Here is a 13,913-nt window from a genome sequence, read left to right as displayed (position 1 = left end):
AAATTTTACAAGAATGTAGAGCACAACAAGGGGAAGAACTTTCATACCTAGGCCGAAGTCCAATTTGACTGGGAAACACCTGAAAACCACCTCGATTCATTTGAAACCCTATAATTAGGTGTTCTCCAATTCGTCAAATCTGTAACTCCACCGCCCCCAAACTTGTTTAGGCTTGTTCCTGGTCTCAAGAGAAGTCTTTTGATGGTGGTTATCGATGGTGAAGGTTGCCGGAGAGGCAGATCGCCGCCGTCGTGTTCTTGAAGCCGATGGCTTCGATCTTTCCAAATTAGAGCCAAAATGACTCAGTTTTTTGATGAAAAAGGAAGATGGGACATTGGTGAGTTGTTTCCAGGCAAGATTTTGACTAGATTCGCCTAAAAAACGGCCAAGAAAATGTCGGGGTTGCCTTGCGGGAATGGGGTTGGGTCATGGGTTGAAGGGAGGGAATTGGGTCAGCTAATTCTCCTTTCCTCTTTCTCTCCTCCATCCATCTCTCTCCTTTCCCTCCATGGCCACACATGGCACCATCTCACTGTTCCAGCAAATCTGGAGCCTTCCAAATTAATAATCAAATGTTGTCTTTGTTCGTTTATATCTCATTCATTATAACTCCGTTTCATGAACGGTTTCCGCCTATGAGCTTGTATCGAGACATACTATTCAAAAATGTAAAGAAATCTGGAAAAAATCATGAAAGGATCAAATACGTTCGTGAAAATTCCGTTTAGTTCATTAAGGGCATTTTCATACTTTTACTCATCGAAAAAAAACTATACACCATAAATACAAAAGCATCGAAACTACGAATACGAATACGAAATATGAAATTTTAAGCAGTGAAATCTAAGGACGGGATTTCACAGTTATAGCTTAAAATTTTCTCAATTAAAATTTTAAGCTTGAACTCACACCATTACACATGGTCTTAGTGAGTGTGTTGTGCATAGACAGATGTTCATTTGGTTGGAAAGAGATCTTGTCCGAATCTCTTCCACCAAAGCCCACAGATCAAGTGATTTGGGCCCTTGAAATTTGATCCAACTACTAAAATTATTATAACTTTTAAAAGGGGCCTCTCTTTTTAGTCGTTGAATCAAATTTCAAGGGCTCGGATCACCTGATCTTTGGGCTTTAGTGGAAGAGATCCAGAGAGGATCTCTTTCCGATTTGGTTTGTAGGTTTCAATGTGTTTATTTTGTTGATTTGTACTAGATACAGTTTGATTGAGTGAAAATATTACATCAAATGTCTTTTCGCCTAACTCTAACTTACGCATATATCGCGATTAATATTTTTTGAAATATAATGATATTTGGAGTTGATAATTTGAGCAAAAGTGAAGATAAACACTATTAAACTATAATAATATTAGTATTCCATTGAGTCTAGCTATTCATTTATTTTTCTTCTTTAAAAATTTATGCCTCACTATGCAATCGAACATTTAGGCTTTACTATTAAATACTAAGTGAAAAACTTATATGGATTCAGATCTTACAGTAACAATGAAACCGTTCTATATAAGCCTTTCTCATATAGTGGGATGAAACGTTTAAAATATATTCTTAGAAACCAAGTTATTTGTCCAGAAGTCAAGTGGATCAAAATCATAAAATAGTAACCCATTCCTCCAATGGTAAAATCAATGGAAAATACCTTAGCAAAGTATTACTCGAGCAAACTAAAATTAGCAAAATATTGTACTAATTTGGTAATTAACCACTCGGCAACGACAATTCTACAGAAGGTATTCGCCACGCGTTTTCCAGCGCGTCCGATTAACACGATTCTTCTCCGTCGGTGCATGCATGGGCAGCGCGCGTAATAGTGTGGATGTCGGGGATTTGGCAGCTTTCCCTTCATCTACGCGGCGTTTTGGGAAATGATTATGTGGTCTCATGTACTCCGTATTTCCGTGGTCTGTCTTAGGAATTTTTCATTTTTGTATTTTATTATATTTTTCTTTTTGGTCTCAAGTCTGCCTCAGCAAGTTTCGAATATGTGTGTTTTTGGGTCAGATGGGTTATAATTGTGCTCACCCAGAACTGATTCTCTCCCGATATTGCACCTTCTCATTCACTCAATTGTGATTAACGAATACGTTGTACTATTGTTTTAATCGAAACTCTTCGTTTCTCAATTGTCTTTTAGAGATTGCCTCAGCTAAAAACTAATCAAATTGAAGGTCATTGAGTTAGAGATCACATATATATCAAATAAATGAAATCACCCACACACGTACATGCACATATACATACATACATATATATACATAAATGTCTCTAAAGATGAGAAAATTCTACAATATCATGTTGTATTTCATGCAAATGTGAAAATGAACGTTTTGATTCTCGGGACAAAGTAAATCACTCAATTAGCTACTTGTTGTGGGATTTGAATGCCCACATGGTTTAACCAAAAATGAAAAGTAAGAAGGACTAAAAATAGTAGTATTGTTAGATTTTTGTTGTTGTTGTATGGCATGGTATTCAACATGTATTAATTTTCCTTATAGACTTCCGCACGTAAATGTCTCTATATCAAGAGCATGCAGTGTATGATCTAACAACACACAAACTCAAGAGTGAAAGCAATAATACCAATATCCTTCTCTCTCTTTACCTGCATCTTTTGTGTGGTACAGTTACGAATTGGAAATAAAGCCTATCTGGCACACTGTCTATGAATTGGAAATACCTATATCGCCACATCTTCTTAAAAATCAAAGAACCAGAGACTCCCCAAAAACCTCCGTACAATAAACTCATGCTACTAGCATATTATCCCATTATTACCTGGAGACCATTACGTGCTAATCATAATACAGGGGATGAGAATAATATGGAGATAATATAGACATTGTCACATCTTTTATACCATATGGAATACTTCAACCCATCTTGGTTAATCCTCGGCTGAATTGACTCCAAGATAATAATTACGATAATTAAGACTGATAGTAATTGTTTATGCACAAAATCAGCGAGGACTTTCGTACAACAGCAAGTGTCAGGTTTTGTGACCTTCGCTTGGTTGCTTCGGTCACTAGTGAGGATAAGTATGTAAATGAATAGAAACAAAGAAGCAAACACAAGATATACGTGGTTCACCCAGATTGGCTACGTCCACGGAGTAGAGGAGTTCTCATTAATTGTGAAGGGTTTACACAAATACATAGGTTCAAGCTCTCATTTTGTGAGTTCTAGTGAATAGTTTAGTACAAAATGACATTAGAGATTATTGTGGGAGAATGATCCCTATTTATAGAAGAGAGTTTCTAGTTTTGTTCTAACATTGACATGTGTCGTGTTGTGATTGGCTTCTGATGTTGACACATGTTGCGCTGTGGTTAGCTTCTGATGTCGACACGTGTCGCATTATTTGAGGGTCAAAACAAGTCCATCAAATCTAGAGTACATTCGACCTTGATGATATGGGATACTTTTGTTGTTGACAGAATAGTGAATGTGGTATGGAAAGGTGTTGTGCTATAGTGATCTGTTTCAGCTCACCGTTGAACCTTCTGCTTCAATCTTTTGCATGGCATAAGTGGTGTGCAACCTTTGCATTTAAATGGTCCTTCAGAACATTCCTTCATAGTGACTCATCCACGCTTGGCAGCTTCAATGTAAAGAGCCAATATCTGATCAACTGTCATGAGGTATTTGCCGGTGGAATTCATGACCTTGACAGCAGTTGAGGAGGAGTACTCGAGAGCAATGCTAAGTAAGCAACCAGACAAAGGTCTCAGGCAGTCAGTTCCATATTAGAGGTTTGATTTCAGGTTCCGACTGACTGCTCTCTTTCTCCTTGTCCTGCAGGTATGGACAAGGACAAAGATAAGGACAGGGAGAAAGCATGATATGGGATACTCTTGCTTTCGACCCTGATGATATGAGATACTCTTGTTCTTGGCATGGCTTATTTGCTGAGGTATTATCGGGGGGAAATAAAGCTGAGTATTTCGAGAGGTTATGTTGAGGGTGCCTTCTCGAATGCGAGAAAGGGTTAAGCATTTTTGCAGGTTTGCATGTTCGTGGAGGAGGGAGGTCGACGTATATAGGGATTTCCCAATAGCAAGTAGTAATGCTATTCCTTTACCCTTCTTGGTCATAGCAATGTAGTGGGAGCTGTCAGCTTCACGTGTTTTAACTTTGTCAGAGCACTTTGAAAAAGTGGTATGTGGTATCTGGAAAGCTGATGTTGCGTGTGAAGATTACAGACAAGTTTTATCTAAGGAAATCTGGCTCTCGAAGTTCTGAGAGCTGTGCCTCTTCGGTTTTCGAACAAGCAATCCCGTCGGGGATCTGGCTCTCGAGATTCGGAAAGCGACGCCGCTTCAGCTTTTAAGAAAGTAATTATATTAGGAGTCTTTTCTCAAATGTGAGTAAAGGTTGGACGTTCTTGCCAGTCTGTCTTGCCACGGAACATGGAGGTCGACACACATAGGGACTTTCCAGTTGTCAAGCAATGGTGATGTTCCTTTACCCTTGTGGGTAATAGTAGGGTAGCTGGAACTTTGAAATTCTCGCGCCTAAACTTTGTCAGAGATCTTTGGCAAAGTTATATGTGGTACCCGAGGAGTTGATGGTGCGTGTGGAGAGTGGTGATTGAACAGCAAGATTCGCGTGCTTTCTACTTCACCAGAAATCTTCGACAGATTGCCCGTAATTTCCGCAAAGTTGAGTGTGCATGTGACAGGTGCTGACGAGGCTGAAAAAGCAAATGCTTCTTCGATTTCTGAGATCGGCCCTCGTGGTCTCTGAGTAGCCCAACTTTTAAGAAAGGAAGTGCATCTTCGATTTTTGAGATCAGCCCTCGTGGTCTCTGAGCAGCCCAGCTTTTGAGAAAGCAAACGCCTCTTCGATTTCTGAAGCTCCGTCGAGTGCAGATTTTTATAGATGCTGGCATTAAGTTCCACAGCACACTTGAATCTCCACCAGTAGAAGCTCACTTCTTACACTTCTAAGATCTTGATTTGTCTGACCTCTTCTCTCTTCAACACCTTTGAAAATGTCTGGCCCCTCCGACCGTCGCTTTGACTTGAACCTTGGAGAAGAGGCAGCCACGCCTTCTCCAGACAACATATGGCACCCATCCTTCATATCCTCTACTGGTCCTCTTACCGTTGGGGATTCTGTGATGAAGAATGATATGACCGCTGCAGTGGTGGCCAGGAACCTTCTCACTCCCAGAGATAACAGACTACTTTCCAAACGGTCTGATGAGTTGGCTGTTAAGGATTCTCTGGCTCTTAATATTCAGTGTGCAGCTTCTATGTCTAATATGGCCCAATGCCTATTTGCTAGAACCCGCCAAGTTGAATCATTGGCTGCTGAAGTGATAAGTCTCAAACAGGAGATTAGAGGGCTCAAGCATGAGAATAAACAGTTGCATAGGCTCGCGCATGACTATGCTACAAACATGAAGAGGAAACTTGACCAGATGTAGGAATCTGATGGTCAGGCTTTACTTGATCATAAAAGGTTTGTGGGTTTGTTCCAAAGGCATTTATTGCCTTCGTCTTCTCGGGCTGTACCACATAATGAAGCTCCAAATGATCAACCTCTAATGCCTCCTCCTTCTGGGGTTCTGTCCAGTACTGAGGCTCCGGATAACCACCCTCCGGTGCTTTCTCTTTCTGGGGCTCTACCGACTGCTGAGACTTCCCCTAAGCAACCTTTGTGAAGGCTCCCTTTTGTTTGTTTATTTTGACTCATGTATATGTACATATTTGTGGCTTATCGGAAATATTAATAAATAAGCTTTGCTTCATTTCAACGTATTGCGTTAAATACACCAAAGCCTTCTTCAGAAAGTTCTTTGAATTTTTTCTTTTGTTGAAACTTGTATTGTTGAAGCTTTGTGAGTGAAGCATGTAGTTTGAGGTAGTGTTCCCTTAATTTCTCGAGTGAGGAAAACTTCTCGGTTGGAGACTTGAAAAATCCAAGTCACTGAGTGGTTGTGAGACTTCCGAGTATCAAGGTGCAGTAGCATATGGTGGGAGTCCCCCAAGTCTTCAGGCGAGGAGAGTTGCCGAATGAGGTGTCTTGCTTGTTACTAATTTGTCAAAGTAACGAATCCTTGTTTCGATGTCACACATTCGTATATGCCTTATCTAAAAATATTTCCAACTTTTGTGTGTTTGATGCTGCATGCTATTGACTAGACAAGATCAAGTGCAAGTAGTAGCTTTTCTCTCTTTTTGATGAGTACCTGTGTCCTACCCAGCTCCCTTTTTTGTGTTATTCTTCTTTTTCATCTTTTCTTTGGTGGAATTGCTTTTCGTTTCCACTAATCAGCCTGAGTGGATGCAATATAACACCATTCTCTATAGCTCAGATCGCAAAGTCTTGTTCATGAAAGTTGTTCCTTATCTTGTGAACTACAACATATCCAAATTTGAGATCCATCGGAGTAGTACAACTTCAGAAATTCCGGTATGATGAGTAACTGTTCATCAATTTTCTGTTAACCCGTCAGACTTGTTGTGAGCTTCGAAACTCCATTTTTTCTTGTTCAGCTCAACATACTTTCTTCATCGAAGTTGTGCCTCACCTTGTCAGCTACAACATATCCAAATTTGAGATCCATCGGAGCAGTACAAATCCAGAAATTCAGGTATGATGAGTAACTGTTCATCATTTTTCTGTCAACCTGTCAGACTTGTTGTGAGCTTCGAAACTCCATTTTCTCTTGTTCAGATAAACATACTTTCTTCATCGAAGTTGTTCCTTATCATCTCTTTCATGACATATCAAAAATTCAGAATGAACTAACGGTTAAATATTTCCAGATCTTCGAAACATCACAGCAGCTTTTAAATTTGCGGGAATCCGACTGTCGTGTTTGGAGCCTCAACACTTTAATTTCCGTCGCTCAAACAGAAACGATTCCTTCTTGAAAGTTGTTCATCTGCTCAAGAACTATAGGGTGTCCAAAATTCAGCTCCACTGGAGAAGAGCAAAGGTTGCAGAAATTTGATAGCTGAAAGGAGGCGGAAGAGGAAGAGAGGGAAAGAGGTTGCTTGGGTTGGATTTCTAGTTAAACTTGGGATTTTGGCTTGGTGTTTGATTTATTATAATATGTTTGGAAACATATACATAATTGCTTGTTTGTTTATGACAGGGATGTTGTGGGTGTAGAACAAAACAAATGTTTGCGTTGACCCATGTTTTTGTACAGGTTCAAGGGAATCTTGGTTTTGTGAACAAAATTTGTTTATTTGTCACAAGGTTTTGTGTTTGGGAAATAGTTTAATATGTAAGGTTTATTGACTATAGATTTTTGCTTAGGTATATAGCGTGACTAGTTGAAGCTATTTTTAGGATACAAAACTTGAATTAGCTTCGCACTATCTGGATGAAGAGTGTGCGAAGCTTTTATATGTTTTGGTGTTGAAATTTTGTATTGTAGGTGAAGCATTGGGGTTGAAGCTTGATAGGTGAAGCTTCGGTGTTGAAGCTTTATAGGTGAAAAATACTTGGGGGACTTAGCCCATTATTTATGTATTAAGAAGCGAGCCCTTATTCTATAAAAAGGACTCCCTCACTTTCATTAGATAGCACCCATTATTCATGTACTGAGGAGCGAGCCCTTATTTTATAAAAGGGACTCCCTCACCTTCATTAGAGAGCAACACCGCCAGCTGAGCAACCGCCTCGCTGTGAGCATCACTCCTAACTCATCACTTATGTATTGAGGAGCGAACCCTTATTCTATAAAAGGGACTCACTCACCACCATTAGAGAGCATCGCCGCCTACTGAGCAACCGCCTCGCCGCGAGCATCAACTCTAGCCCATCATTCATGTATTGAGGAGCGAGCCCTTATTCTATAAAAAGGACTCCCTCACCGTCAAATGCCACAAGCCGAGCCAACCAAGGCAACATAAGCCACGAGCCTCGCAGCCCCGCAGCGTGTGCTACTTCTAGTTGAGCATCATTTCAGATTAGGCACCGCCTCATGTCGAGTGTTAGCACTAGACGCCATCTAGTTACTTCGGCCCACACATGGACTGAATTTCAAGTCTCCAGCCAAAAGACTCTCTTGACTGAAGACTTGGGGGACTACTGTTTATACCATATTTAGGGCCTCGTATTTAGACCTCGTATAAATACTCAGGGGACTTAAATGTAATTATATGATAAAGGAATGGGCAAATATGTAATAAGTGAGGAGTCCTTATTCTATAAAAGGACCCCTCACCCTTACAATAAGAGGAGGCCAACTCTTAGGCCAATCCCTAGGCCTCTCACCCTCAGAAACTCTCTCATCCTCAATACTCTCAGAAATACATAATCAGTGTGGACGTAGCCCAAACCTTGGGGTGAACCACGATACATCTTATGTTATTTACATTACTTGCAGATTCATGGTCGGATTTACGTTGTTCCAAGACCTCCGGTTTTGTGCATCAACAGTAATCACTATTCTAAAAATTCCTGCCTAGCTTCACTTAGGCTCTGCCTAGGCGTTAAGCGGTTGGCTACTATCCTGATTAATCCCTAGGTGTTTGAAAATTAAGAAAGTATGCAAGCAACTGCCTAGGCGGTCTGCTTACTCACCCCTAAGCACATACCTAGGTTGCAACTCATTATATACTTGTTCCTCGTGTTTTCAATATGTTTTAATACTATATAATCTATGTCATTTATGTATTCTCATACCATTATGTTTTTTTTTTTAAGTATAAGTAAACATTTACTTACATATCATATAATAAATTTAATTAAAATTAAAAAGAATCGCCTAGGCCACGCCTAGATGTTTAGGCGCAAAACTCTTGTCCGTCGCCCGACTAACGCCAAGCACCTCTTATAACCTTGATAGGAACATCTGGAAAAAATACTAATTCATCCAACAACCTCAATTTAATGGATTGATGATACAAAAGGCCAGAATTAAGCTGGTGAGTTTAGAAGTTAGAGAACTCATGAGAGGTAAAGCAAAACAATCACATAGAACACAGAGAAGAGAGCGGTTATAATCATAACACAATGAAGAGAATGGTTTCAGGTTTTAGGGGTTTTATTAAAACCATTTTGCTTTTGGTTTTTTATTTTTGTTTCAAAATTTAAAAATTAAAAACTAAAAACTTGTTTGATAACTGAAAATAAAAAACTAAAAAACAAAATAGTTATAAACTAGCTTGGATTTTACACAGTATGGCTTCGTTGACGAAGCAGGGCATTCTCCATCAACACTTTAACATGATATAGGATTGAATACCGGAATACATTGTTGGGAACCTGTTTGGGCCCAAAATAATAGTTTGGGCCGAGGGTAGGATCACTCTCGGCCCAGGAGGCCGGGCGGCAAAAGGACCAAGGATCGGTCAACACGTGGGCATCCAAACCTAGGGCGGTTAGGACGAATCCTAGTGCAATGGGGAGTCTCGACAGGATCGGATATCCAGGAAACTAATCCAGCTTAGCTAAGGACTAGGTTCATAGTCCTAGTAGATGTAGGACTGGTCGAGGTGATCCGGAGAGGGAAACCTAGTCCGAGTAGGATTTAAACTCGGACTCAAGGTTCAGTACTATAAATAGGGGACGCTGTGCATCAGGAGAAGCCCCCACAAAATCAATACAAAATTGCCCTGCGCAAACTCTCACAACTTGTGATTTTTCTTTTTCCTTTTTCGCTGACACATCTTCCGTTGGCATCAACAGCACTGTGGAAGCAACCGGTGATATCTTAAGTCGGCATAGATAGCTCTGTCACCGTAGAGTCAGTCAGTCTCGCAGTACCTTCCGTTGGCATCAACAGCACTGCGGCGAGAACGATTGATTACCTATCCAAGTCTCGGTCGAGAAAGGTTTCTAAATCCTTATTGGTCGAGGTCATCTCATCAGCCTTCTCGGCGAAGTGAGGTGTTACAGTTATTACATTCGGCACATTGAAAGCCGAATCTGATATTGAACTTCGTAAGAATAGTAACCTTGTCTTCAGGTTCGAGAGCCCAAGAGGCCGAGACGTGTTCCTTTCTCGGCCGCAATCGCAAGACGCAGAAGTCAGTAGCGCGACCCAACGCAACATCAACAAATTTACTCCTCGGCCGAGCTCGGCTGACGAGTTGGCACGCCCCGCATTCACCGAAGGACGTAGTTAGCTCATTAATTACTCGGCCTGCGCGCCACGTAGGCTTTGTAGTTTCTAGGGTCAACAGAACCATTCTAGGTGAATTAGGCTTCTGAGAGATTTACTTGCAGTAAATAAAATCTGAAAGATGGTTTTCAGGAGAATCATTGGATGCTGGACGCGAACCCTAATTATCCAGCCACTAAATTCTTCTTCCAAATAGAATAAACAACTGCAAGACATGGACTCTCGGATGTATAGAACTTAGACAGTAATTAAAAAAAAAAAAAAGACAACCAGATAAATTTCTATATGAGAACACAATACTTGTCTTGACTTCAGCCAGAATATACTGAAAATACTTAGGGTTAATAAAACGTAAGAATACGAAGTACATATAATCTAGCTTCTAAGCCATCTCCTCATCCTGATCATACACATTATTCTCATAACATAGAGCCTATCTGGTACACTGTCTATGAATTGGAAATACCTATATCGCCACATCTTAAAAATCAAAGAACCACAGACTCCCCAAAAACCTACAATAAACCCAAGAACAAAGAAAATATAAAACCATGGAAGTTGCTTCCCATCATCCACATCTTCGCCATTCTCATTATCTGCTGCATCAACTACATTAGTTTGGTAGCGGGGCACCGCAAAGTTTCGGATTCCCCTCAAATGCAGAGGATTCGAAGCTTCGAAGCTGAGTGCTTGTTGGTATTGGTCCTTCAAGATCATTGTATGAGACATTCAAATATGACAAGAAATTAGGCCCTTCAATGATTATGGGATTTTTCCAGTCAGATGATTTTTGGAGAGATCCAATGTATCCAAGTTTTTGAGGTTGGATATTTGGTCTGGGATGCTTTCAGAGAAGTTGTTGAAGCCAAGGTCCAAATTATGGAGAAGCCGCAGTTGGCCAATTTCAGTTGGTATATTGCCACTGATGCTATTGTTGTATAGGTATATAGATGGTGGGAAGAAATATAAATAATTGTACCGTAACGCTTTTGCATCGTCACGAATTTGGATGAACTTAGGCAATTCAAGGTAGTTCTGATACACTTGAGCTGAAGTTTCTTCATATAGCAACATCGCTAGTCTGCAAAGTTCCTTCGGAAATTCACCTGAAATTTGGTTGGGCCCTAAATTTATGTAAAAGAGCCTAGGAAGAGTCCATAACCAATTAGGGACTTGTGGAAATTTTCAGGTTGGTATATTGCCACTGATGCTATTGTTGTATAGTTATATAGATGGTGGGAAGAAATATAAATAATTGTACCGTAACGCTTTTGCATTGTCGCGAATTTGGATGAACTTAGGCAATTCAAGGTAGTTCTGATACACTTGAGCTGAAGTTTCTTCATATAGCAACATCGCTAGTCTGCAAAGTTCCTTCGGAAATTCACCTGAAATTTGGTTGGGCCCTAAATTTATGTAAAAGAGCCTAGGAAGAGTCCATAACCAATTAGGGACTTGTGGAAATTTTCAGGTTGACGGGCCGAGGGCCTACTCTAATAACACCAATACTGTCCCCACTTAACCACCTGCACAATCCTCAGGTGTAGGATTTTATCACAAAATGCCTCGATGTTAGTTAGAGAGGGGTAATTCTATTTAGAGCACTTTCACTTGGGCCCTCTGGCCGATGTGGGACAACACTGGGGTTCCAACAGGACTGACCCTGTGATTCTGTTAAAATCCAAATTCAAGATCTCTAGCTTCTTGAGCTTAGATAACCAAAATGGTATTTGACCAGTGAGCTCACAACGACTCAGACAATATTTGAAGATTTTTGAATCCATCAAAATCAACGAGGCCATCATCTGCTAGAATTTCCTCACCTATAAAGCTATATGAAAAGGTCACGAATATGAGACTTTCACAACGCATCAACATGTTCATTGCCCCCGAGAGGTTGGTCCATTTGTTACCACTAAGCGAGAGGAAGGACAAGTATTTCAAGAAAAGAATCTCAGGTTGTATTTGTCTCTCTATGTCGTTTAAGCTGAGTCGAATTGCTTTAAGATACTTGCACGAATAAAGGCTTACTGGAAAGGGGCCAGTAGGGATGGGCACGGTTATGGTGAGCGGGTAACCGTGGTTATTTACCCATAACCGTTTAAGCTTTTATCCGCATAACCGTTTACCCATTGGGTATTTACATAAACGGGTATATCCATACCCATAACCGTTTATAAACGGTTAACCATACCCATAACCGCATACCCATTTAATCATAACTGCTTACCCGTTTACCCATTTTTAACCCGTTTACTCTTTTTTTTTCACCCGTATACCTATTTTTTTAACAATTGAAAAATTAAAAAGAAATTTGTCATAATTTTCTTTTTCTAACAATTAAATACCGTTATAAATACATTTAACATGAATTTATGTATTAACAGCAATACTATTTATGAATATATGCGATGTCTCCCAATTATTTGACGGTCAATCTATTACAAGAATCATGCATGGTTGCAGGTTAATTAATATTCTTGTATACATACATACATACATACATACATCCATACATACATATATGTATGTATGTATGTAAGTACGCATCAGTCTGCTAATAAGCTAATTTAATAAATATTTGGATTTTTATTTAGAAACATATGTTCATCGATCCAAGCCATTTAATTGATTTCTAATTTTTTGGTCAAATACTTATTGAAAACTTGAGGCCAATTAAATATATATACATACATATATATATATATATATATATATGTACGCATCAGCCCACAATAATATGTTTCTACAAGTTCAAGGTAATCATTATCTTGAATTGGCCAAAGCTCCAAAAGACTCCAAAACAAAACCGTCGAACACTCTAATGCTTTAGCACATTCAATCACATATATTAAACATTGGCCCGTCCTATCAACTATATTTTTCTCTCAAGTGAGGCACATATATATTATGGCCCTTTATAACCAAATATGTTTCGGAATACTAAACTTAGCTAGAAACTAATTTTTTTTTTTTAGTTTTACATATATTAAAATAAACGGTTAAATGGGTACCCGTTTATAACCGCGGATAATACCCATAATTGTTCATTTAAATTTCACGTGTAAACGATTCTACCCATAACCGTTTATTTATCTAAACGGTTACCCATAACCGTAACCGTCAAATTTAAATGGGCGGATAACCACGGTTACCCATAACCAATGGGTATTTTCCCATTCCTAGGGGCCAGTGAAGTTGTTACTCAATAGGTCAATCTTACTAAGTTGACTAAGTTTGGAGAAATTGAGTGCAGAGATGTCTCCTTCCAAATTGTTCTCCCCCAAAAGTAATTCTGAAAGATTGGTGCAATTCATCAAAGATGGGGGTAGAGAACCTTCAAGATAGTTGAAATGAAGGAAGATGAATTTCAGCTTAGAGAGCTTCCCAAAATGGAAAGGCATGACACTACTGAAGTGGTTATAGTAGAGGTTAAGGATTGCAAGATTGGTGAGGTTGACAATTCTATCGCTAATGGATCCGTAAAGCGAATTAACGGGTAATACAATTTCTTCAAGGGTAATAGCATTATAGATATCTTCTGGAAGTAATCCTGAAAGGTTATTGTAACCGGCACGAAAAACTTGCAATTTGGAACACTCCCCTAATCCTTGAGAAATATTGCCACTAAATTTATTGAAGGAAAAATCCAATACCTTGACCAAGGGAGAATAACGGAGACAAATCGAAGATGGGATGGAACCCGAGAATGTGTTATTGCTTACATTGAAACTAGTCAAATTTCTAGTTTGATGGAAGAATGAAGATGGAATAACACCATGGAAGTGATTGGTGGAAAAATC

At 39.5% G+C, this 13,913-nt stretch overlaps 1 protein-coding gene and 1 long non-coding RNA gene across 2 annotated transcripts; one reads left to right on the top strand and one right to left on the bottom strand.

Moving 5' to 3' along the window:
* Positions 1–6,431: 6,431 nt before the first annotated feature.
* Positions 6,432–7,300, top strand: LOC126617338 (uncharacterized). Its single transcript, XR_007621335.1, has 2 exons — positions 6,432–6,621; positions 6,815–7,300. It is a non-coding gene; the product is annotated as an uncharacterized LOC126617338 (long non-coding RNA).
* A 3,572-nt stretch (positions 7,301–10,872) lies between these two features.
* LOC126616990 (receptor-like protein 2) lies at positions 10,873–11,466 on the bottom strand. The gene is made up of 2 exons (XM_050285085.1): positions 11,372–11,466; positions 10,873–11,254 (listed from the first exon to the last, which is right to left on the bottom strand). The coding sequence occupies exons 1-2, from the start codon at positions 11,464–11,466 to the stop codon at positions 10,873–10,875; spliced, it is 477 nt and encodes a 158-aa protein (XP_050141042.1).
* Between the last annotated feature and the right edge of the window lie 2,447 nt (positions 11,467–13,913).

Source organism: Malus sylvestris, chromosome 3, assembly GCF_916048215.2.
Source record: "Malus sylvestris chromosome 3, drMalSylv7.2, whole genome shotgun sequence".
Taxonomy (NCBI): domain Eukaryota; kingdom Viridiplantae; phylum Streptophyta; class Magnoliopsida; order Rosales; family Rosaceae; genus Malus; species Malus sylvestris.
The sequence above is the reverse complement of the archived record's forward strand: the minus strand, read 5'-3'. Positions and strand labels throughout refer to the sequence as shown.